Raw genomic sequence first — 22,452 nt, 5'->3', positions numbered from 1 at the left:
AGAGCTTGAAGTCCGGAATTGTGATGCCACCAACTTTGGCTTTCTTTTTCAATATTCCTTTGGCTATTCGAGGTCTTTTCTGGTTCCATATGAATTTTAGGATTAGTTGTTCCATTTCTTTGAAAAAAATGGATGGTACTTTGATAGGAATTGCATTAAATGTGTAGATTGCTTTAGGTAGCATAGACATTTTCACAATATTTATTCTTCCAATCCAGGAGCATGGAACATTTTTCCATTTCTTTGTGTCTTCCTCAATTTCTTTCATGAGTACTTTATAGTTTTCTGTGTATAGATTCTTAGTCTCTTTGGTTAGGTTTATTCCTAGGTATCTTATAGTTTTGGGTGCAATTGTAAATGGGATGGACTCCTTAATTTCTCTTTCTTCTGTCTTGTTGTTGTAGAGAAATGCAACTGATTTCTGTGCATTGATTTTATATCCTGACACTTTACTGAATTCCTGTACAAGTTCTAGCAGTTTTGGAGTGGAGTCTTTTGGGTTTTCCACATATAGTATCATATCATCTGCAAAGAGTGATAGTTTGACTTCTTCTTTGCCAATTTGGATGCCTTTAATTTTCTTTTGTTGTCTGACTGCTAAGGCTAGGACTTCTAGTACTATGTTGAATAGCAGTGCTGATAACGGACATCCTTGCCGTGTTCCTGACCTTAGCGGAAAAGCTTTCAGTTTTTCTCCATTGAGAATGATATTTGCGTTGGGTTTTTCATAGATGGCTTTGATAATATTGAGGTATGTGCCCTCTATCCCTACACTTTGAAGAGTTTTGATCAGGAAGGGATGCTGTACTTTGTCAAATGCTTTCTCAGCATCTATGGAGAGTATCATATGGTTCTTGTTCTTTCTTTTATTAATGTGTTGTATCACATTGATTGATTTGCGGATGTTGAACCAGCCTTGCAGCCCTGGAATAAATCCCACTTGGTCGTGGTGAATAATCCTTTTAACGTACTGTTGAATCCTATTGGCTAGTATTTTGGCGAGAATTTTTGCATCTGTGTTCATCAAGGATATTGGTCTGTAGTTCTCTTTTTTGATGGGATCCTTGTCTGGTTTTGGGATCAAGGTGATGCTGGCCTCATAAAATGAGTTTGGAAGTTTTCCTTCCATTTCTATTTTTTGGAACAGTTTCAGGAGAATAGGAATTAGTTCTTCTTTAAATGTTTGGTAGAATTCCCCCGGGAAGCCATCTGGCCCTGGGCTTTTGTTTGTTTGGAGATTTTTGATGACTGTTTCAATCTCCTTACTGGTTATGGGTCTGTTGAGGCTTTCTATTTCTTCCTGGTTCAGTTGTGGTAGTTTATATGTCTCTAGGAATGCATCCATTTCTTACAGATTGTCAAATTTGTTGGTGTAGAGTTGCTCATAGTATGTTCTTATAATTGTCTGTATTTCTTTGGTGTTCGTTGTGATCTCTCCTCTTTCATTCATGATTTTATTTATTTGGGTCCTCTCTCTTTTTTTTTTTTTTGATAAGTCTGGCCAGAGGTTTATCAATCTTATTAATTCTTTCAAAGAACCAGCTCCTAGTTTCGTTGATTTGTTCTATTGTTTTTTTTGGTTTCTATTTCATTGATTTCTGCTCTGATCTTTATGATTTCTCTTCTCCTGCTGGGTTTAGGGTTTCTTTCTTGTTCTTTCTCCAGCTCCTTTAGGTGTAGGGTTAGGTTGTGTACCTGAGACCTTTCTTGTTTCTTGAGAAAGGCTTGTACCGCTATATATTTTCCTCTCAGGACTGCCTTTGTTGTGTCCCACAGATTTTGAACCGTTGTGTTTTCATTATCATTTGTTTCCATGAATTTTTTCAATTCTTCTTTAATTTCCTGGTTGACCCATTCATTCTTTAGAAGGATGCTGTTTAGTCTCCATGTATTTGGGTTCTTTCCAAATTTCCTCTTGTGATTGAGTTCTAGCTTCAGAGCATTGTGGTCTGAAAATATGCAGGGAATGATCCCAATCTTTTGATACCGGTTGAGACCTGATTTAGGACCCAGGATGTGATCTATTCTGGAGAATGTTCCATGTGCACTAGAGAAGAATGTGTATTCTGTTGCTTTGGGATGAAAAGTTCTGAATATATCTGTGATGTCCATCTGGTCCAGTGTGTCATTTAAGGCCTTTATTTCCTTGTTGATCTTTTGCTTGGATGATCTGTCCATTTCAGTGAGGGGAGTGTTAAAGTCCCCTACTATTATTGTATTATTGTCGATATGTTTCTTTGATTTTGTTATTAATTGGTTTATATAGTTGGCTGCTCCCATGTTAGGGGCATAGATATTTAAAATTGTTAGATCTTCTTGTTGGATAGTTCCTTTGAGTATGATATAGTGTCCTTCCTCATCTCTTATTGTAGTCTTTGGCTTAAAATCTAATTGATCTGATAGAAGGATTGCCACTCCTGCTTTCTTCTGATGTCCATTAGCATGGTAAATTCTTTTCCACCCCCTCACTTTAAATCTGGAGGTGTCTTCAGGTTTAAGATGAGTTTCTTGTTGGCAACATATAGATGGGTTTTGTTTTTTTATCCATTCTGATACCCTGTGTCTTTTGATTGGGGCATTTAGCCCATTAACATTCAGGGTAAGTATTGAGAGAGATGAATTTAGTGCCATTGTATTGCCTGTAAGGTGACTGTTATTGTATATTGTCTCTGTTTCTTTCTGATCTACTACTTTTAGGGTCTCTCTTTGCTTAGAGGACCCCTTTCAATATTTCCTGTAGAGCTGGTTTGGTATTTGCAAATTCTTTCAGTTTTTGTTTGTCCTGGAAGCTTTTAATCTCTCCTTCTATTTTCAATGATAGCCTAGCTGGATATAGTATTCTTGGCTGCATGTTTTTCTCATTTAGTACTCTGAATATATCATGCCAGCTCTTTCTGGCCTGCCAGGTCTCTGTGGATAAGTCTGCTGCCAATCTAATATTTTTACCATTTTATGTTACAGACTTCTTTTCCCTGGCTGCTTTCAGGATCTTCTCTTTGTCACTAAGACTTGTCAATTTTACTACTAGGTGACGGGGTGTGGACCTATTCTTATTGATCTTGAGGGGGGTTCTCTGAACCTCCTGGATTTTGATGCTTGTTCCCTTTGCCATATTGGGGAAATTCTCTCTAATAATTCTCTCCAATATACCTTCTGCTCCCCTCTCTGTTTCCTCTTCTTCTGGAATCCCAATTATTCTAATGTTGTTTCGTCTTATGGTGTCACTTATCTCTCGAATTCTCCCCTCGTGATCCAGTAGCTGTTTGTCCCTCTTTTGCCCAGCTTCTTATATCGCTAATTCTTTCTTCTGCCTCATTTATCCTAGCCGTCAGAACCTCCATTTTTGTTTGTACCTCATTAATAGCTTTTTTGATTTCAACTTGGTTAGATTTTAGTTCTTTTATTTCTCCAGAAAGGGCTTTTATATCTCCCGAGAGGGTTTCTCTAATATCTTCCATGCCTTTTTCGAGCCCGGCTAGAACCTTGAGAATAGTCATTCTGAACTCTGGATCTGACATATTACCAGTGTCTGTATTGATTAGGTCCCTAGCCTTTGGTACTGCCTCTTGTTCTTTTTTTTGTGGTGAATTTTTCCGCCTTGTCATTTTGTCCAGATAAGAGTATATGAAGGAGCAAGTAAAATACTAAAAGGGTGGCAACAACCCCAGGAAAATATGCTTTAGCCAAATCAGAAGAGATCCCAAATCGTTGGGGGGGGGGGAGAAAGGGGATAAAAAGAGGTTCAGAAAGAAAGAAAAAAAATTAAAAAAAGAAAACCAATAAAGAAAAAGTATAAAAAGGAAAAAAAAAATATATATATATACATATATATATATATATTAGATAAACCAATTAAAAAATGTTAAAAAGAAAAGGGTAAAAGTTAAAAAAATTTAGCAGAAGAAGAAAAAAAAATTGAAAAAGAAAAGAAAAAAAATTAATTTAACTGCAAGGCTAAGGAATCATGGGGATAAAGCCATGAGTTCCATGCTTTGCTTTCTCCTCCTCTGGAATTCCGCCGCTCTCCTTGGTATTGAAACAGCACTCCTGGGTAGGTGAACTTGGTCCTGGCTGGGTTTCCCGTTGATCTTCTGGGGGAGGGGCCTGTTGTAGTGATTCTCAAGCGTCTTTGCCCCAGGCGGAGTTGCACCGCCCTTACCCGGGGCCGTGCTGAGTAATCCGCTTGGATTTGCTTTCGGGAGCTTTTGTTCCCTGAGCGCTTTCCGTAGAGTTCCGGAGGACGGGAATAAAGATGGCGGCCTCCCGGTCTCCGGCCCAGAGGAGCCGAGAGCCCAGGGCCCCACTCCTCAGTGCGCCCCCAGAGAACAGCGCCCAATGACTCCCGCCACCCTGGCCTCCGGCCGCGCTCCGAGCTGACCGAGCCTGCACCAGTTCAAGGTAACCCCAGGCTGAGAGTCACTCCTCCACTCTCTGTAGCCGGCTTCCCCGTTCTAATACCTGTGAGCTCTGCGACACTCAGACACCCCCGATCCTTCTGTGACCCTGCGGGACCTGAGGCCACGCTGACCCCGCGTGGGCTTCACCCCGGTTAAGCCTCTGGAGCGATGTCCCTCAGCTGAACAGACTTTTAAAAGTCCCGATTTTGTGCTCCGTTGCTCCGCCGCTCGCCGGGAGCCAGCCCCTCCCCCCATGGTCTATCTTCCTGTCGCTTTGGATTCACTTCTCTGCCGGTCCTACCTTGCAGAAAGTGGTTGATTTTCTGTTTCTAGAGTTGCTGTTCTTCTCTTCGATCTCCCGTTGGATTTGTAGGTGTTTGTAATCTTTAGATAAGCTATCTAGCTGATCTCCCGCTACCTGAAGTAGTCTCAGCCTGCTACTTCTCCGCCATCTTGACTCCTCCCCCGGTTTTATGCCAATTTTATTATAAGCGTAGATTCGTGTCATCACCACTGCGGTGGAGATACAGAAAGAGTTGCGTCGCGCGGATCTCTTGCCCTCCCCTCACACCGCGACAGCCACCGCCCTCCCCTCCAGCTTCCCGAATCCTGGCAACCGCCAATGGATCTATGCTGCTACAATTCCTCCAGATTACTGTGTGTATCCGTAATTTGTTCCTTTTTATTGCTGAGTAGGATGCCTGGGCACAGAGCTACACCAGTTTGTCCAACTGTTCACCTGCGGAAGGAAATTTGCGTTGTTTTCAGTTTGGAGCTATTGCACAGTAGAGCTGCGCTCAGCATCCATGCAGAGGTTTTTGTGTGAATTTAAATTTTTCATTTCTCTGGCATAAACCCCCAAGGGTGCGATTATGAGTCATATGGTAAGCACATGCTTACTTTTGTATGAAACCATCACACTCTTTTACAGGGCGGAGGTACGATTTTGTATACCCAGCAGTGTACATGCAATCTGGTTTCTCTGTGCCCTCACGTCATTCGGAGTTATCGTTATTTTATTTTTTTTTTATTTTAGATAGACAGTGATGTCACATTGTGGCCTTAATTCATGTTTCCCTAATGGATAATAAGGTTGAACATATTTTCATGTGCTTATTTTTTATCTGTGTGCTCTCTTCAGTGAAACATATTGTCTTTGCCCATATTCTTTTTTTTTTTTTTTTAAGATTTTATTTATATATTTGACAGACACAGCGAGAGAGGAAACACAATCAGGGGAGCAGAGCAAGGAGCCCGATGTAGGGCTCAATCCCAGGACCCTGGGATTATGACCTGAGCAGAAAGCAGATGCCTAATGACTGAGCCACCTAGGCACCCCTCTTTTGCCTATATTCTAATTGGGTTTCTTTAATGTTGAGTTTTTTTTTTTTTTAAGATTTTATTTATTTATTTGACAGAGAGAAATCACAAGTAAGCAGAGAGGCAGGCAGAGAGAGAGGAGGAAGCAGGCTCCCTGCTGAGCAGAAAGCCCGATGTGGGGCTCGAACCCAGGACCTGGGATCATGACCTGAGCCGAAGGCAGCGGCTTAACCCACTGAACCACCCAGGCGCCCCTAATGTTGAGTTTTGAGACTTCTTTTATATTCAAAATATCTCTTCCTTGTTGCATATGTAGTTTGCAAGTATTTTTTCCTCAGTTTGTGGTTTGTCTTCTCATTCTCTTCAACTTCTATACTGTTACATTTAAGCCCATGATGCATTTTGAGTTCATTTTTGTGTAAGGCGTGAGGCTTAAGTTGAATATTGTTGTTTATTTGCCAGTGCATGTCTAATTTCTCCAGCACTGTTTGTTGAAAAGGCTATCTTTCCTCTGCCAATACCAGACTGTCTTGATTAGTGTAGCTATATAGTATATCATAACATTGAGTAGAGTGATTTCTACTACTTTGTTCTTTTTCCAGTGGTCTTAGATATTTCTAGATCTTGTGCTTTTCCATATAAATTTTAGAATAAACTTGTCTATGCCTTCAAAAGAGCCTTACTGATACTTTAATAAGAATTACATTTAACTCATAGATCAATTTGGGGAGAGACAATTGACATATTTACTATGTTGGGTCTTCCAACTTTTCAACACGATTTCTTTCTCCATTAACCTCAGTGTTTTTTGATTTGTTCTTTTGTCAGCATTTTGTAATTTTTGAGATACAGATCCTATCCATGTTTTGTTAGAATTGTACCTAAATATTTCATATTAAAACTCATAAACAGTATTACAATTTTAAATGTGGTTTCCACATATCCATCTTTTTTTTTTTTTTTTTTTTTGGATTATTTGTTTGGGATTAAGCTCTCATCTGTTGCTTTTCCTTATAGTCAATACACTTACCTATCAATCTGCTACTGCCTTTGATGTGCCCTGGGCAGAAATTAGATCACCTTTGTAGGATCTGGGCCTCTGGGTAAGGTTCCTTGAAGCAATAAGTGAGGTTCAGGGACATCTGTTACATGTAAATATTACATGCTCTGTGACAGTGTTTCCTCCTATTTGTGGACATTTTCACTTTGGTATCCATGACTATTTTCTGGATGATGACAATTTCAATAAGTTTGTTTACTGATATGTCTAGTTTCTCAGCAATGAAGACATTGGTGACAAATACCAATATAAGTAAGACATACACCAAAATTCATTTAGGGCTTATTTCCCAAAGCCCTTTTAATAATGTCAACATAGCATGCTATATCAAAAAGATGATAATTTGGTTTCTATGGTATGTAGAATACTAATGAGTTTTAAAGGAATTTTTTAAAGTTAAAAAACATACGTATTTCTCCTGTACTACTAAATAAGCTCCTGCCTATAAAAAAAGTTTAATTTTGGTCCTAAAAATGTTGAAAAATTTTGGTCACCATCAAGTAAACAATCAAATAGCTAACAATGTTTACTCTTGTATTTTCAGGTCTTGTCAATAGCATTGATACAAACTTAATTAAGATAGTAGATACTACATTTAATGATAGAAATTCACAACGAGGGGCACCTGGGTGGCTCAGTCAGTTAAGCATCTGCCTTTGGCTTCAGTCATGATCCTGGGGTCCTGGGATCGAACCACGCATTGGCCTCCCTGCTCAGCGAGGAATCTGCTTCTCCCTCTGCCTCTGCCCCTTCCCCCTGCCACCACTCCTGGTCTCTCTCTCTTACTCACGCTCTCTCTCTCAAATTAATAAACAAAATCTTTAAAGAAAAAAAAATTCACAGTGATGTACCCATCATTTAAGGAAGGCTGCTTCTATTAAATGAAATGAAAATGAGGTTCACTATCATAAAGTTGATTAATTGTAAAATGGCCAAGTTTTTGCTTTGCCTATATAGACTTTCCCCCAATCATTCCTTACTTATACCCTCCTCGGACCTACTATATATTATTTCCACTAGAGTTGGCTTCTTTTGGCAACATGCTAGTCTTTTCCCTGTAACTTCGACTGACCTGGTAAGTTTGTCTTGTCTTCCTGGTAAGACTGGCAGGCAACCTGCATGAAGGAACTGTGTGGTACCAGTTTTTAATTGTATGTATGTATATATATATATTTTTTTCACCTATAATAAACACTGTATACCAGTACTACATAATTATTGAATGAAATTAGGTAGTCACGGGTCTTGCAATGTTCTATCACATAGATAGTGCAACTTAATTTTGACCAAATTTGCTGAATGCCAGTATTTTCTGTGGTTGGAAATGGTGTTAGTAATGATTTTCCATATAGTATTTTGTCATAGAAAGTCACACACACATACATACATATACATATAACATGACAAATCTTAGGCATACAGATCGATAGATTTTTTTTGTGTGTGTGTGTGGGTATATACCATGTAACTGCTACTCAGATCAAGCTAAATTTTTTATCACCCTGGAACATGGCCCCATGCCTTGTCAAGGAATTACAGTGCCCTTCCGAAGCTACCACTATTTTTAAAAATTGAGTTATAATTCACCTATCATAAAATTCATCACTTAAAAATCAATAGTGGAGTGGTTTAAAAAAAAAACTCTAGAAAGCATACTTGAGTATATAAATATCCAAATAGCTATGCCCTTTTGTCTATTCTAGTGGTCCCAGAGAGCTAAATTCCTGAGGCACTTTACTTATCGTGAAGGGTTTAATTTACCAGAAAGCTCAGTCTGATATTGCTAACCTATTTCAACTATATGTAATAACATAACAGACTTTACTCAATAAAAACATATTGATCAAGGTCTAGTCTGGTAAATGTCAGCATATTGGGAGAGTGAGTGGAAGAGCTTAGTGTTCTCTGAAAAGTTTCTAATTTTATAGTTCAGAGTTATCTTTACACATAAACACACTGATACATGTATATACATATGTACTACATCCATAATCTGTATGTGAGTGTTAAAATGTGAAAAAATGTTTCAGTGTGATCCTAGTTGTGTGAACATTGATATTTTGTTTTATTTCAGTTTTCCTTCCACTTAATAATTTCCTAATCTTTTCAAGACATCATAATTTTCTAGCTATTATTTTATATATTTTAAGTATACTTGATTTAATCTATCTGTATACACACATATAGGTGTATATGTGTATTGGCACACATGTATATTATACAATCAAATAATCAGATCTCAAATTCCTTTTAGAATTAAATGCAATATGAATGAACAACTCACCTATCTTTTGCTTCATTTACTATTCTGACTTACTTTGACTACCTTTACTTTCTACAGTTGTTGTCTACACACACACACACGCACACGTGTAGATATATTAAATTACATACATAATTTGAAAGAATGATGATTAACATCTTTAGGAATTTTTGTTTGCTCTCTCTACTGGAAGGTTGGGACAGAAGCTTATGTGTCAGGTTCTTTTTCAACCAACATTATATTGTTGAAATTTATCTATGTTATGTGTAGTTCTTCCTTTTTCATTCTTGTTGCTGATAACAGTCCATTGTATGAACATACCACAATGTATTTATCTATTCTAATGTTTTTTGATCTTTGTGTAATTCTCAGCTTGGAGCTGTTATAAGTAGAGCTCCTACAAATGCCCTTGTGTATGTGGTTTGGTACATTTCTATAGGCATAAACCTAGAAGTGGAAATGTTGGGTCTTCGGGGATATATATGTTCAGCCTTTGTCAATATAGTCAGGTAGCGGAAGTACCTGGGAGTATGTGAGAAGTGCATTCTTTTAAAGAAGCTGGAATGTCATTTGTCATAGGCGACTTTAAAATGATTGTTGCCAGATTGTTTCCGAAATTGTTACTACTCTTTTGGATAATTCAGTCAAATACATTTTAAAATACATTTCTAATCTTAGAAAATGTTTTCACATGTGGAAAAGTACTCTCGTTTTTACTTTTTAAAAAAACTGAGGTTAGTTGACACACAATGTTCTGTTTCAGGTGTACAATTTAGCAATTTGAGAAGTTTATACATTATGCTATGTTCCCCACAAGTGTAGCTGCCATCTGTCCCATTACACTGCTATTACGGTATTGTTGACTATATTCCTTATGCTCTGCTTTTTATTCCTGTGATTTACTCATTCCATAACTGGAAGCCTGTATCTCCCCCAGCCCCTTTACCCATTTTGCCCAACACCCCATCTCCCTTCCCCCTGGCAACTATTTGTTCTCTATTTATAGTTCTTTTTTTTTTTTTAAGATTTTATTTATTTATTTGACAGATAGAAATTACAAGTAGGCAGAGAAGCAAGCGGGGCGGGGGGGTGGGAAACAGGCTCCCTTCTGAGCAGAGAGCCCGATATGGAGCTCAATCCCAGGACCCTGAGATCATGACCTGAGCAAAAGGCAGAGGCTTTAACCCACTGAGCCACCCAGGCACCCCTATTTATAGTTCTGATTCTGCCTTTTTTTTTTTTTTTTATAGATTCCATTTTTGAGTGGGGTCATATGAAATTTGTCTTTCTCAGTCTGATTTATTTCACTTATCATAATACCCTCTAAATCCATCCATGTTGTCGCAAATAACACAATCTCATCCTTTTTTATGGCTCTGTAGTATTCCAGTGTGTGTGTGTGTGTGTGTGTGTGTGTGTGTGTGTGTGTGTGTGTATACCACATTTTCCTTATCCATTCCTCTATTGATGGGCACTTGGATTGTTTCCATGTCTTAGCTATTGTAAACAATGCTGCAATAAACATAGGGGTGCGTATATCTTTCTGAATTAGTGTTTTCCCTTTCCCTAGGTAATACCCAATAGTATTATTGGATCATATGGTATTTCTATTTTTAATTTTTTGAGGATCCTCCATACTGTTTTCCACACTGGTTCTACCAACTTACATTCCCGCCAACAGTGTACAAGGGTTCCTTTTTCTCCACATCTTTGCCAATACTTGTTGTTCTTTGTCTTCTTCATATTAGCCATTCTAACAGTTGTGAGGTGATATCTCATTGGGGTTTTTATTTGCATTTCTCTGATAATTAGTGATGTTGAGCATCTTTCCGTGTGACTGTTGGCCATCTGTATGTCTTCTTTGGAAAACTGTCTATTCAGGTCCTCTGTAAATATATTCTTATTTAGTCAAATATACACACATAAAAAAGTACAGACTTAAGATCAAGAATGGAGAACAATTGAAACTCTAAGTTTCATCAGATCCCTAACTTTGGGAAGTTAGTGGCCCAGAACATCAGCACCTTTAGCTAAAAATTGGTAACAATTGCTGTTTTTTCCTTTTTATTACTCACTTAACTGCAGAACCAAAACCATGAAAAATTTGGTAGAATTGGTTCACTACATTTTTTTAATCAAAAATCTTAAGTCTCACTTTTGTATTTGTAGTCTATTTGCAGAAAATTTATGTCTAAAGTGAAACCTATGAATTTTAACTTATAATCTCTTACTGGTTATAGCCGTCTTCTGTAGATATGACCTTTTACTTAAATAATGGAAGTTAATTTGCTTTGGTTTTATTTCATTACATTGTCCCTGAGTTAATTCCTTGGGGGTTTGGATACCCCAGAAATTGGCAGACTAACCTCCAGACAGCTGCTCTCCCTTGGTCTGCATGGCTGCCTGGTTATACTTTAAAAAAAAGAAAAAAAGAAAAGAAGGTGAACTTTCTTTTCTTCCCATAAAATGAATGAGAATTGAATTCCTGTAGAGAACTTTACTTCATTTGTTGGCAGACTTTGAGCTCCTCATTCCCAAGAAGGATTGTAAAAATGTTTTATGTGCAAATGTCACTTGCCTTTCTCTCTCCACTGATTTTCACCAATTTAATACCAATTCAGTTGGATCGGTGAGGGGAGATTAATTAGCAAAGCATAACTTAATTGCATCAAAGGAAGCAGGGATTTTGAAGAATGTCAGTGGTAACTTCATTGCCTATCAAAATGTCATTAATGCATTTATTCCTTTGTCCTAAGAAAGAGAACACAGGGGTCATCTGCCCTTTTCAATTACTATTAAAAATAGCTGACACTATATTATTCCTGGCATAAGATTTCGTAGATAATCAACAAAATAATTTATTTTAGTAGTGAGAGACATCAAAAGTGAGCCTTGTTTTGCTCACTGCTTTCAGACACTTAAAATAGAATAATCACCATTATCCTCTTTTTCAGATTAGAAATTTGATATAGAGTGATTAAAAGTGATCAGTCTGTTGTCACTGAACTAGGGCCTAGTGAGTGATAAGAGACTGCCTTCACTAAGATTAAAGCTCTCAGCCTTCTGTCTCATTACAGTTCCATAGACAATTCCATACAAGCCATGTACAATTCTATTTTTGTCTCAGGTGAAATTGGTTTTTCTTTTTCAAATGCAAATGAAGAATTTAAGGGGAGGGTGATTCTCATACACTACTGGGTTAGAGAGTAATTTGATATACTTTCTGGGAAAACAATTTGGCAAGATCCTTGAAAACGTTTTTATATTTTACACACTAATTTTTCTCCTAAAATAATGTGTCCTCAGACAATCTGATGGAGAGAATATTTGTTATACCTTGATTTATGAAAGGGAAAACTACAAATCCAGATATCCAGTTAAATGCAGTGGTTAAGTGTTATGATTATATGATAGAGTATTACGAATGATTCAAATTATGTTTTTATTTGTTTTTTTTTAAGATTTTATTTATTTATTTGACAGACAGAGATCACAAGTAGGCAGAGAGATAGGCAGAGAGAGAGGGGGAGGCAGGCTCCCTGCTGAGCAGAGAACCTGATGCAGGGCTCGATCCCAGCACCCTGGGATCATGACCTGAGCTGAAGGCAGAGGCTTAACCCACTGAGTCACCCAGGCGCCCCTCAAATTATGTTTTTAAATCAGTATTTCATGGCATGGGAAATGATTATAATGTGATATTGGGTAAACATGGAAAGAAATAAAGGTTTAGAGATTTAAGTTTTATGAAAATGGTATATACATATATAAATATGTGTAAATAATGAAGAAAGCTTATGTTCTTCTTTATAGGTTTTTGATTTCCTACATTTTATATAGTGGTTATTAAAATGCGTTTTTTAGTGTATTCAAAGAATTAATAACAGAGAGGGTAAAGTCTTCTTTGGGCTTTATCGAGTCAGCCATTTCCTTAGGGAATCTTGATTTAACTCTTTGGTTTCTAATTAAAGTATTTAGGCTTACTTTTCTTTTCTTTTTTTTTTTTAGATTTTATTATTTATTTATTTGACAGAGATCACAAGTAGGCAGAGAAGCAGGCAGAGAGAGAGAGAGAGAGAGAGGGAAGCAGGCTCCCTGCGGAGCAGAGAGCTCAATGTGGGACTCAATCCCAGGACCCTGAGATCATGACCTGAGCCGAAGGCAGCGGCTTAACCCACTGAGCCACCCAGGCGCCCCTAGGCTTACTTTTCTAAGCTTTAGCAACATACATAATATTATAATGGGTAAAAGTGATGGGGAAACTGCCATTTATCAAGTATGTTCACTCCCTGAGAATATTTAGCTCAGGTGCTTTCCCTGTACACACTAAAGCTTATATTTCAAGTATGATAACTTCTTTTAGCAAACAGTAATGGGATAAATAAATAATTTGTCAATGCATCCTTATGTCTTTACCAACACACTAAAATATGCCACACATTTATTTGAAGCTGAAATTAAAGTGTTTAGAAATGGAAACATCTGCAGAGAAATCTAGGCTGTTCTATGGTGGTAGTAGTGGTGGTGGTCCCATCAGTGATTTGCTAATAATTAAACTATATTTTGATTAATAGGATCTTAAATCATTTTCAGAAATTAGCATTTATATTTCTGTATCTGCAAAGAACCAGAAAATATAAAAGAGTGCCAAATGTTGCATTTTATTCTTGGTTAAGCTTCATTGAGGAACATGGCTTAACAACTGGAACTGAAAGAGTTTTGGGTTTTGCTAGTAACATATTGAGAAGCCTGGGGCAAATCACGTAACCTTTATCCAGTACATCTGCCTTATCTGTAAAATGGGGCACTGAACTAGGAACAATGATTTTTCAAGCTATTCCTGACTGGAAGCTCCAGGGGGGCAAGGACTATGAGAGTTTTTGCTCTTGGATCTGGAGGGCTTGAATACTAGCTAGCATGTAACTAATAGATAACCAGCTATCACTAGCTCTGAGTTAAATGAGTGACTGGGTGTGCCCTTGGCATAATAAATAAATAAATTAAAAAAAATTTATTTCTCAGATCATGGCATTCTTTTCTTTTTTCAAGGTTGATTGCTGAATTCTAAAAGTGATTCCTTCTATAGAGCTCTAGCTCTTCCAAAGAGAAATCTTATTCATTATCTTAATTAAGAATCTAATTTATAACTGTCCTGATATGAAGAGGGGATAAATAATCACTTTCAGTATGGATATTTTCTACTGAAATGTAATTTCATTCATTTTTAACTACAAGATACCCATTAGGGAACCTACCCACAAGAGATTGGATATAACACTCGAGGCAGAGTTCATTGAAATTGGGATTAAAGGAGCAGGTGTTAGAATCATCTTGAATGGTAATTTTATCACTTAAAACTAAATTTTGCCTTGCCTAAGACACTTAGTAGTGCTTTCATTTAAAAAAAAACAACAACAACACTGTACTCATATTTCGATGACAGACACAGCATATAAGGCACATGCTCTATCCAGGGGTAGGGAAAGAGTTTGCCACTGGGTGTGACTTGGGTCTATTTCAACTTAGTTTTAACTTGTCACTTTATGACATCTGGACTTTAGTACATAGCATCAATAAAAATAATAAATGAGTCAGTGTCATAAGTGGAGTGAAACAAAAAGGGAAAAATGCACTTAAAATGTAATAAAAATCCTCTTTCAATATGCCACTGAACAGAGAATATTACTAGCATTAGAAGATTTCATTTGCTGCATGAATCCTGAAAGAAATAATTAAAAGGACATAAAATGACTGTTACCACAGTGAATCTAAAAAATTAAAAATCCTGTAAGGTAAATGAAATAGAAACAGAATGATCTATTTCCCATTAAGCTATTCAGTGTAATGTGTGTGCATGTGTGTATGTATTTTGCAATTATTTTTATTTTTTGGCTTTTCAAGCACTAATTTCATTTTCAGCTTGAGGAAAATATTAACACGAGCTAGTGCTTGAAATATCTTCAGGTTCAGTGCTGAAATATTTTCTTAATTTTGCCTGGAATCTCATCAAACAGCCAAGATACAGAATTCAGACTGGGGTGGAAAATCAAAGAAAAGCAAATTGCTTTTGCAGAGTACTAATGCGACAATAAACTTTGTAAGAATGCCCATGTTCAACAGGGTTAATAAAGCCATTGTTTCCTTAGTCCTGGCCATGTGCAAGGCTAAACTGGGCTAAACTCAAGCCCTTTTATTTAATTCCTTCAATGGACCTATGAAATAAGGACTATCCCATTTCATAGATGAGGTTTAAAGAGATGAAATAATTTAGGCTACACAAGTGGCAAGTGATAGATTCAGACCCAGACCCAAGTCTTCTTGAGTCAATGATTTTTTACACAACTCGATGCTGTAAGTTTTGCCTCCTAGCCATCATGGGTTCCCATGTCACCCAGGCCATGCCCTGCCCTAGTACTTTTCTCATTGTAGTTTCGTTGTTTCTGCACATGCCTACCTCCCCCTACTCTATGGTTAGCTCCCACATGGCAAACATAGTGTCTTATTTACCCTTCTATTTCCACGGGTTTAATGCAGGGGCGTGCCCCATCATAAAAGCTCAATAAGGACCTATGGAATGATTAATGTCAGAAGTCATTAAAGATTAATATAATAGAACATTGCATTATTATGGAAAACAACTGACATGGAAGGAAAGTGCAAAGTGCTTCTAAATCTCTGTTAGGCATTGTTTTCCTCAAAGATGAGATTTTTCAGGATAGGTGAGTTGATCCCCACTCCCTATGGGAATTCAAAGAATATAAAAAACCTACAGAGTAGCTTAAGTGATACAAAATAATAGGGACAGTATTAGGAAACATTAAGGGAAGGGATATGGAAAGTATACTTTAATTAATGGTCTTCACATTTATGATGGATTCGTCTTTTACACAGGGAAGTGACCAACTTTTCATTGATAGTGAGCCCCAAACAAAAGGAATACTCAGGATATTTCAAGCTTTGGGTAATTTTTAAAGGTTCAAATGCATGTAGTACAGGAGTGAAAACTATTTCATATTAAAACTTTATTCAGTATAACTTAATTGAGAAAAATCAGCTCAGTTTGAGAGGTTGAAAACCTTTCAGAGAAAAACATTTCCGATAAGGAAGAGTTTACCAATGGGGTTGGGTGAGGATTCTAAGTGAGTATGTACATGTATCTTTAAAGTGGGTGGCACCAATTGTGTAATCACATCTTGCTTGATGATGCTCTGATTAAATATGGTGGTAGTGTCCATTTTAATCTGGGTCCTTAATTGCCCTGTCTGAAAGCTACAGGTAGTAAGAGGTCCCTAACCCTTAGAGAACTGTCTAAGCATGCTTCTGCCATTTGTGCTCTCTTCTGCCATTGTGCTCTCTTCTAGAGCTTGAGTTCTCCTGTTTCCCTCAGCAGTCTTTAGGAGTCAAAGACCAGGATGAAGGGGGGCTGCCATGTGGTAGTGGTCCCACCTTTCGGCAGTGCCACTTCCAATTGTCTAAGCCCTACAGAAGGCTGGTGAATACCTTTTCATTCCCTGGACATAAATTTTTTTTTTAAAGATTTTATTTATTTGACAGACAGAGATCACAAGTAGGCAGAGAGGCAGGCAGAGAGAGAGGAGGAAGCAGGCTCCCCGCTGAGCAGAGAGCCCGATGCGGGGCTCGATCCCAGGACCCTGGGATCATGACCTGAGCCGAAAGCAGAGGCTTTAACCCACTGAGCCACCCAGGCGCCCCTCCCTGGACATAAATTTATTTGTAAAATGAAAATCTTTCAGAGTGACAGAAGACACACATCGAGGGTGGAGTTCTCTCAGCCCGTGCCAGCACGTCAAGTTGCAAGGGCACTTTCGTCAATTTTGTTGTCTCGTAATTGATTCATATGAATCCACCCCCAAAATGGAGTAGAGTCCATTATCCTGAATTTTGTTTCAGTTGTGAACAACTCTAAAACAGAGACTAGACTGAAATGAATGTTAATGCCCTAGTTTAGTTAGCTCTTGGAGGAAATAATATTAAGATCTTTTTCTGAGACCCTTCTGGACCACCTTAAGACTCTGTTCTTTCTATGGGGAGATCCATACCCCTCTCCAAACTTTACTTGTGGTGCTGTAGTGTAATAGTCCCTATACTCATCAGCTCATCTGAATGGGTTATTAGGTCCTTGAGAGGAGAAGTATGTCTTTTAACTTTGCATTCCCAGTATCCAGTACTGTGTGTTGCAGACTTTGTCATGGTCAGTAAATATTTATTGGATGACTTTTTTTTTTTTCCTGAAATAGCCCTTTTCTCTTTTCTTCTCACTTATTCATTTCTCACTTTCTTCAGGTTCTCTCCATCTGTCCCAAAGACATGAGAGCTGATATCTGTGTTCATCTAAACCGGAAGGTTTTTAATGAACATCCTGCTTTTCGATTGGCCAGCGATGGGTGTCTGCGCGCCTTGGCGGTAGAGTTTCAAACTATTCACTGTGCTCCTGGGGATCTCATTTACCATGCTGGAGAAAGTGTGGATGCCCTCTGCTTTGTGGTGTCAGGATCCTTGGAAGTCATCCAGGATGATGAGGTGGTGGCTATTTTAGGTACTGTGAACTTTCCTAATGTAGTAGCAAATGTGTAACAGTTTTAGAGATTTTGCTTCTCAGGTTTCTTAAGAGAAATTTCCTTTGCTTGGTGACTTTGGAAATTGGGTCACTAATGAGATGATGAATCTTAGTGAAAACTAGTAATGCTCTTTCAGCAAAGAGCATTAGTACTGGTCACAGCCTAATGAGCTATACAAGGGTTTGATTAAACTTTCTTTGGCAATGGTAAGACAATACTTTTTAGATTAGAGCTGATCATAGCCTAAGGTGACTGTACCGCCTGGTGTTGATAAGTGTGAAGAAGATGGCTTGTGGAACTATTTTTGGGTTAGCAACCTAGAATGTTAGTCTCAGAGGGGCCATAGAACCTGTCTAACTCAACACTTTCATTTAGAGATGAGCAAAATGAGAACCAGAAAAGTTGAGTGGCTTGCCCAGATGGTTAATAAATGAGTTAGGACTTGAGTACAGATCATCTTATTCTAAATATTTCTGCCTCATTCATCACAGTGGACCTAAGTAATGAGCTAAAAGTGTTGAGGAGGTAAGTGAATTTGACCCATTATATTGGAGGAATCATAATACAAGTAAATTTAGGTTTATAAAGCTGGTTCTGTCCATTCATGAGCCAAGAAAATTATTTGGCTAATAATAAAGTTCATTCTAAAATTCGGAGGCCCAGTGGATGGTTATGCTAACAAAAAAAGGCAGTGATAGTATATGAAAATAACAAAATTTTGAAGAAATTAGATGTTTGGGGTAAGGTAATATATATATTGGTGAAACTATATGAAATCGCATTTTAGATCATTTCTGCTCAAATCTCTGTAGCAAGTTCATAAAGTCCACGTAGATCTAAAAGGAAACAATAATGAGGTCAGAAGAGAATCACCCCTTGTTTTTCTCTCAAGTAAAAGAAGTTAGAATTGCAGGATGTCAACTCCATTTTCATCATATTTTTCATGGCTCGTGTCTCATGAAAAATGAGCTCAGTTTTTAAACTGCTGGATTTTTTAGCTACTGAGGTCAACCTACCATAGCTTGAATGCCACTTATTTTTGTGAGTCAAAGATTGACTTATGTGTCTGAGAAGCTGCAAAAGCAAAACCCAGCACAGAAATGAAGAACTGATTTCAAAAAGCACAATTGCCTGAAAAAACAACAGACTTGAGAATTGAGAAGCAGTGACCCTTCGTAGGAAAATAGGTTGGGTAAAATTCATAAGAATTATAGAAAGTGGTTCAGGATTGCAAGGGACCGAACACAATTGTTTTATAAACCTCTCCTTAACTGTTTAGAAATAATAGTACAGTTAAGGGGAAAGCTCTTTTAGGAATGATTTTATTCCTAAAAGAGCTTTCCCCTTAACTGTTTTTTATTTGTGATTTTTGCAAGAAAAATTCATATAGTACCTGAGCATCAGCACTGGGTGTGTGTTTATTTTTATTTTTTTAAAGATTTTATTTATTTATTCACAGACAGAGATCACAAGTCAGGCAGAGATCACAAGTAGGCAGAGAAGCAGGCAGAGAGAGAGGGGGAAGCAGGCTAACTGCTGAGCAGAGAGCCCGATGCGGGGCTCGATCCCAGGACCCCGGGATCATGACCTGAGCCGAAAGCAGAGGCTTTAATCCACTGAGCCACCCAGGTGCCCCTGGGTGTGTGTTTAATTCCACTTGGTGTTTATTCTGCTTTGTTTCCTGGAGTATAAAGGAGTTATAGATAATCCTTCATAAAAAGTGTACATTTTTCCAGAACAGTCCTTTGTGGTAAAACAAAGCATAAACACACTACAACCATTCTTGTTTGCTTTAAGAAGAGGATAGAGCACATATCCGAAACAGGTGTATTTTCTTTTCCTGCACGTTGGTGTCAATGGTGGGCGGAAGGTACCGGGTACACGGTAAAGCAGTTCTGCCTCGTGATGAATGACCTCAGCTGTGTACTCATTGTCATTTGCTTTGCCCCATTTTCTTCATCACAGTCTCACCTTGGTAACTTATTTTCTAGAAAGAAGGCTGGAAAAAGCCCCTGGTGCAGTGCCTCCGGCTTGGGTCTGTCAAGCTAGAATCATTTACTACTCAGTGAGACAGACAAAATGCATTTTCTTTCCCTTTTAAAATAAAATGGTAGCTGGTTTTGCACAACGACATAGTAAAAATGAACACAGGGCTCCTGGGTATCAGACCAGCCTCATCATACATCTGTCACATTTTATTTCTCTGTGTGCTTTTTGTTTATCTTCTTCAAAAACTCCTGGGATTCAGAGACTTTTCATTTCTTGGTTTAATGAGTCAAATTATATGTATACCTCTCTCTTCCCTGGAAACTTTTCTTTCCTTTTTTCCATGGGCCTCGACCATAGATTAATTCAGCAAAAAGGCAGTCAGATGATTTAAAAAAAAAAAAAAAGTTTTGACCCGGGAGTGATCTCTGAGGGCGGAAATGTGTGTATGAGGCGGGGAGGCACAGCGGTGGCCAAGGCTGTTGGGGGCTGGCAGGCTGCCTGGGTGCCATGGGGCCCAGCAAAGACACTGTCTTATAGGATTCTGTGGTGTGGGTCAGTGATGACGTGACAGATGTGGAGATGAGCTTTGAGAACTCTGTCCTGCTGTGTAGAGCATTCTGCCAACCTGGGTTTCTTGGAGAAGCAGTGTGAAGACACTGTGGACCGGGCGTGTGGACTCGGGATGACCTTCTGCAGGAGAGAGGGTATGGAGCTGTGGACGGCCTGCCCTTGTGTTCACACCATGTGCCCGTCCACCCTGAAGGCAGCTGAAGCCCTGCCTGGAACCTGCCAGAAAGGCCTTTCCCTACCAGCCAGCCTCTTGTAGATCCTCTCTCCAGCTCCGTTTTGTGACTTCTTAGTCTTGTCATGTCCATTTTGTGACTTAGTCTTGTGGTTTCCATTGAGGATGTATGGTTTCAGACTTCTCTAAGTTAAACTATTTTCTTTGACGATTTACGAGAACAGCGGGAGGGTTAACACTCAAGATGCCTTAATAATGTTTTAAGAAAGGGAGAGGAAAAGGGAAATCCAATAGTGTCACTCCTGATATTTGGGGACTGTCCATTCCTTTCCTGCTCCTCCTGTTTTTCTTCTTCCTCTTCTCATTTTTTTGGTAGTTGAATTTTGAAATAATTCCAAGCTTAATGAAAAGTTGCAAAAATTATCAGGGTGTGGAGTTTGATATATATCTTTAAGTTTTCTGCTTTATTGAGTAAGTTGACTGGGTCTTCTGCCTGCATAAACTTTGGGAGGTATTTATAGGTTTGGTTTCAGACCACCACAAAAAAGCAGGTATCACAAAAAAGTGAGTCAAATGAATTTTCTGATTTCCCAGTGCATATGAAAGTTATGTTTACTCTATACTATAAGTTTAAGTGTGCAATCACATTTTGTCTAAGAAAAAAGTATATACCTGTATTTAAAAAATATTTTATTGCTGAAAATTGCTAACCATCATCTGCGCTGTCAGCGGCTCATAATCACTGATCACAAGTCACTGTAACATCAACTAATAATGAAAAGTTTCAAGTGTCGTGAAAGTTCCTCAAGTGTGATACCGAGATACAGTGAGCAAATGCTGTTGGAAAAGTGACGCTGATAGATTTGCTCAGTGCAGTGTTGCCACAAATCCTCAACTTGCGAGAAAACCTGGTACCTGGGTGGGTGTCCACGTGTCTCACTGCTAATGTGTTTTCTCTGTGTCTCCTTGCGTTTGCTGTAGTTTGTGTTGTTTGGTGGACGCCGCTGTGTAATTTGGTGCATGGATATTCCTAACTGTATATCCTCATAGTGAACTGTGGCTCTTAGCATTCAGCTGTGTCCTTTTTCATCAGGTCTAATGATTCTTTGCCTTCTAAGAGTTGGAAAGAAAGAACGTCTCTCACATCTGAGCATATGTCAGAAAAATGAGACTTTATCCTGTTAGGTCCGTAATCAAAGGAATAAGACTGATATGAAGCGAAGGTCAAGCAAAGCTTTATTTTGCGCCAAGCATTGAGAATCAAGCCGACTGGTTGGGGTCGCCTCTTTGAATCAAACTGACTGGTCAGGGTCGCCTCTTTCTAAGAGATGGCCCTGACCGGTCAGTTTGATTCTCGATGCTTGGTGCGAAATAAAGCTTTGCTTGACCTTCGCTTTGTATCAGTCTTGTTCCTTTGATTATGGACCCAACAATCCCAGTTGTCCTCATAGGAGAAACAAGTGGGCCTTGCTGTCTTTTACACTGATTCATTTGCAAGTTGAAATGTAGAGAAGGGAAGTCATTTTATTATATATTTTTACAGGTTTTATTTATTCATTTGACAGATCACAAGTAGGCAGAGAGGCAGGCCGAGACACAGGGGGATGCAGGCTCCCTGCTGAGCAGAGAGCCCGATGTGGGGCTTGATCCCAGGACCTTGAGACCATGACCTGAGCCCAAGGCAGAGGCTTTAACCCACTGAGCCACCCAGGCGCCCCAGGGAGGTCATTTTAATTAAAATTGCCAAATTCAAAGAACAGCTGCACTTTCATTCTTTTGGATCTTTGCCTCTAAACAGTCTCTAGGTAGGCACATAATTCTTTAGCGTGTCAAAAATGCTAAGTGTTTAATGAATAAGTTCTGAACCGTAACTAATTAATGGAAAGATAAAAAAAAAATGTAGTCAACAAATACCTTCTGTTTTTAACACTGAAGGATGGCTTCAAGATGTTGTTGTAAATAGGGCAGGTGAACATAATTGCAGTTCATGTCTTTTTCCAAGTTGAAGCTCTTTCAGTTTCTACACCTCCACCTTTTTCTTTTCGAACTTCCCACTTTTTATGAAACACAAAGAATTCCAAATTAAGTTCATGATGCATACATAA

At 38.5% G+C, this 22,452-nt stretch overlaps 1 protein-coding gene across 1 annotated transcript in view; it reads left to right on the top strand.

Moving 5' to 3' along the window:
• KCNH5 (potassium voltage-gated channel subfamily H member 5) overlaps positions 1-22,452 on the top strand; it is a 336,334-nt gene that overhangs the window by 244,241 nt on the left and 69,641 nt on the right. The window contains exon 9 of the mRNA XM_047739277.1: positions 17,342-17,594. Within this exon, the coding sequence (XP_047595233.1) occupies positions 17,342-17,594 (253 nt within the window). The remainder of the gene's footprint in view (positions 1-17,341; positions 17,595-22,452) is intronic.

This window comes from Lutra lutra, chromosome 7 (genome assembly GCF_902655055.1).
Source record: "Lutra lutra chromosome 7, mLutLut1.2, whole genome shotgun sequence".
Lineage (NCBI taxonomy): Eukaryota > Metazoa > Chordata > Mammalia > Carnivora > Mustelidae > Lutra > Lutra lutra.
This window is presented reverse-complemented; position numbering and strand designations above follow the sequence as displayed.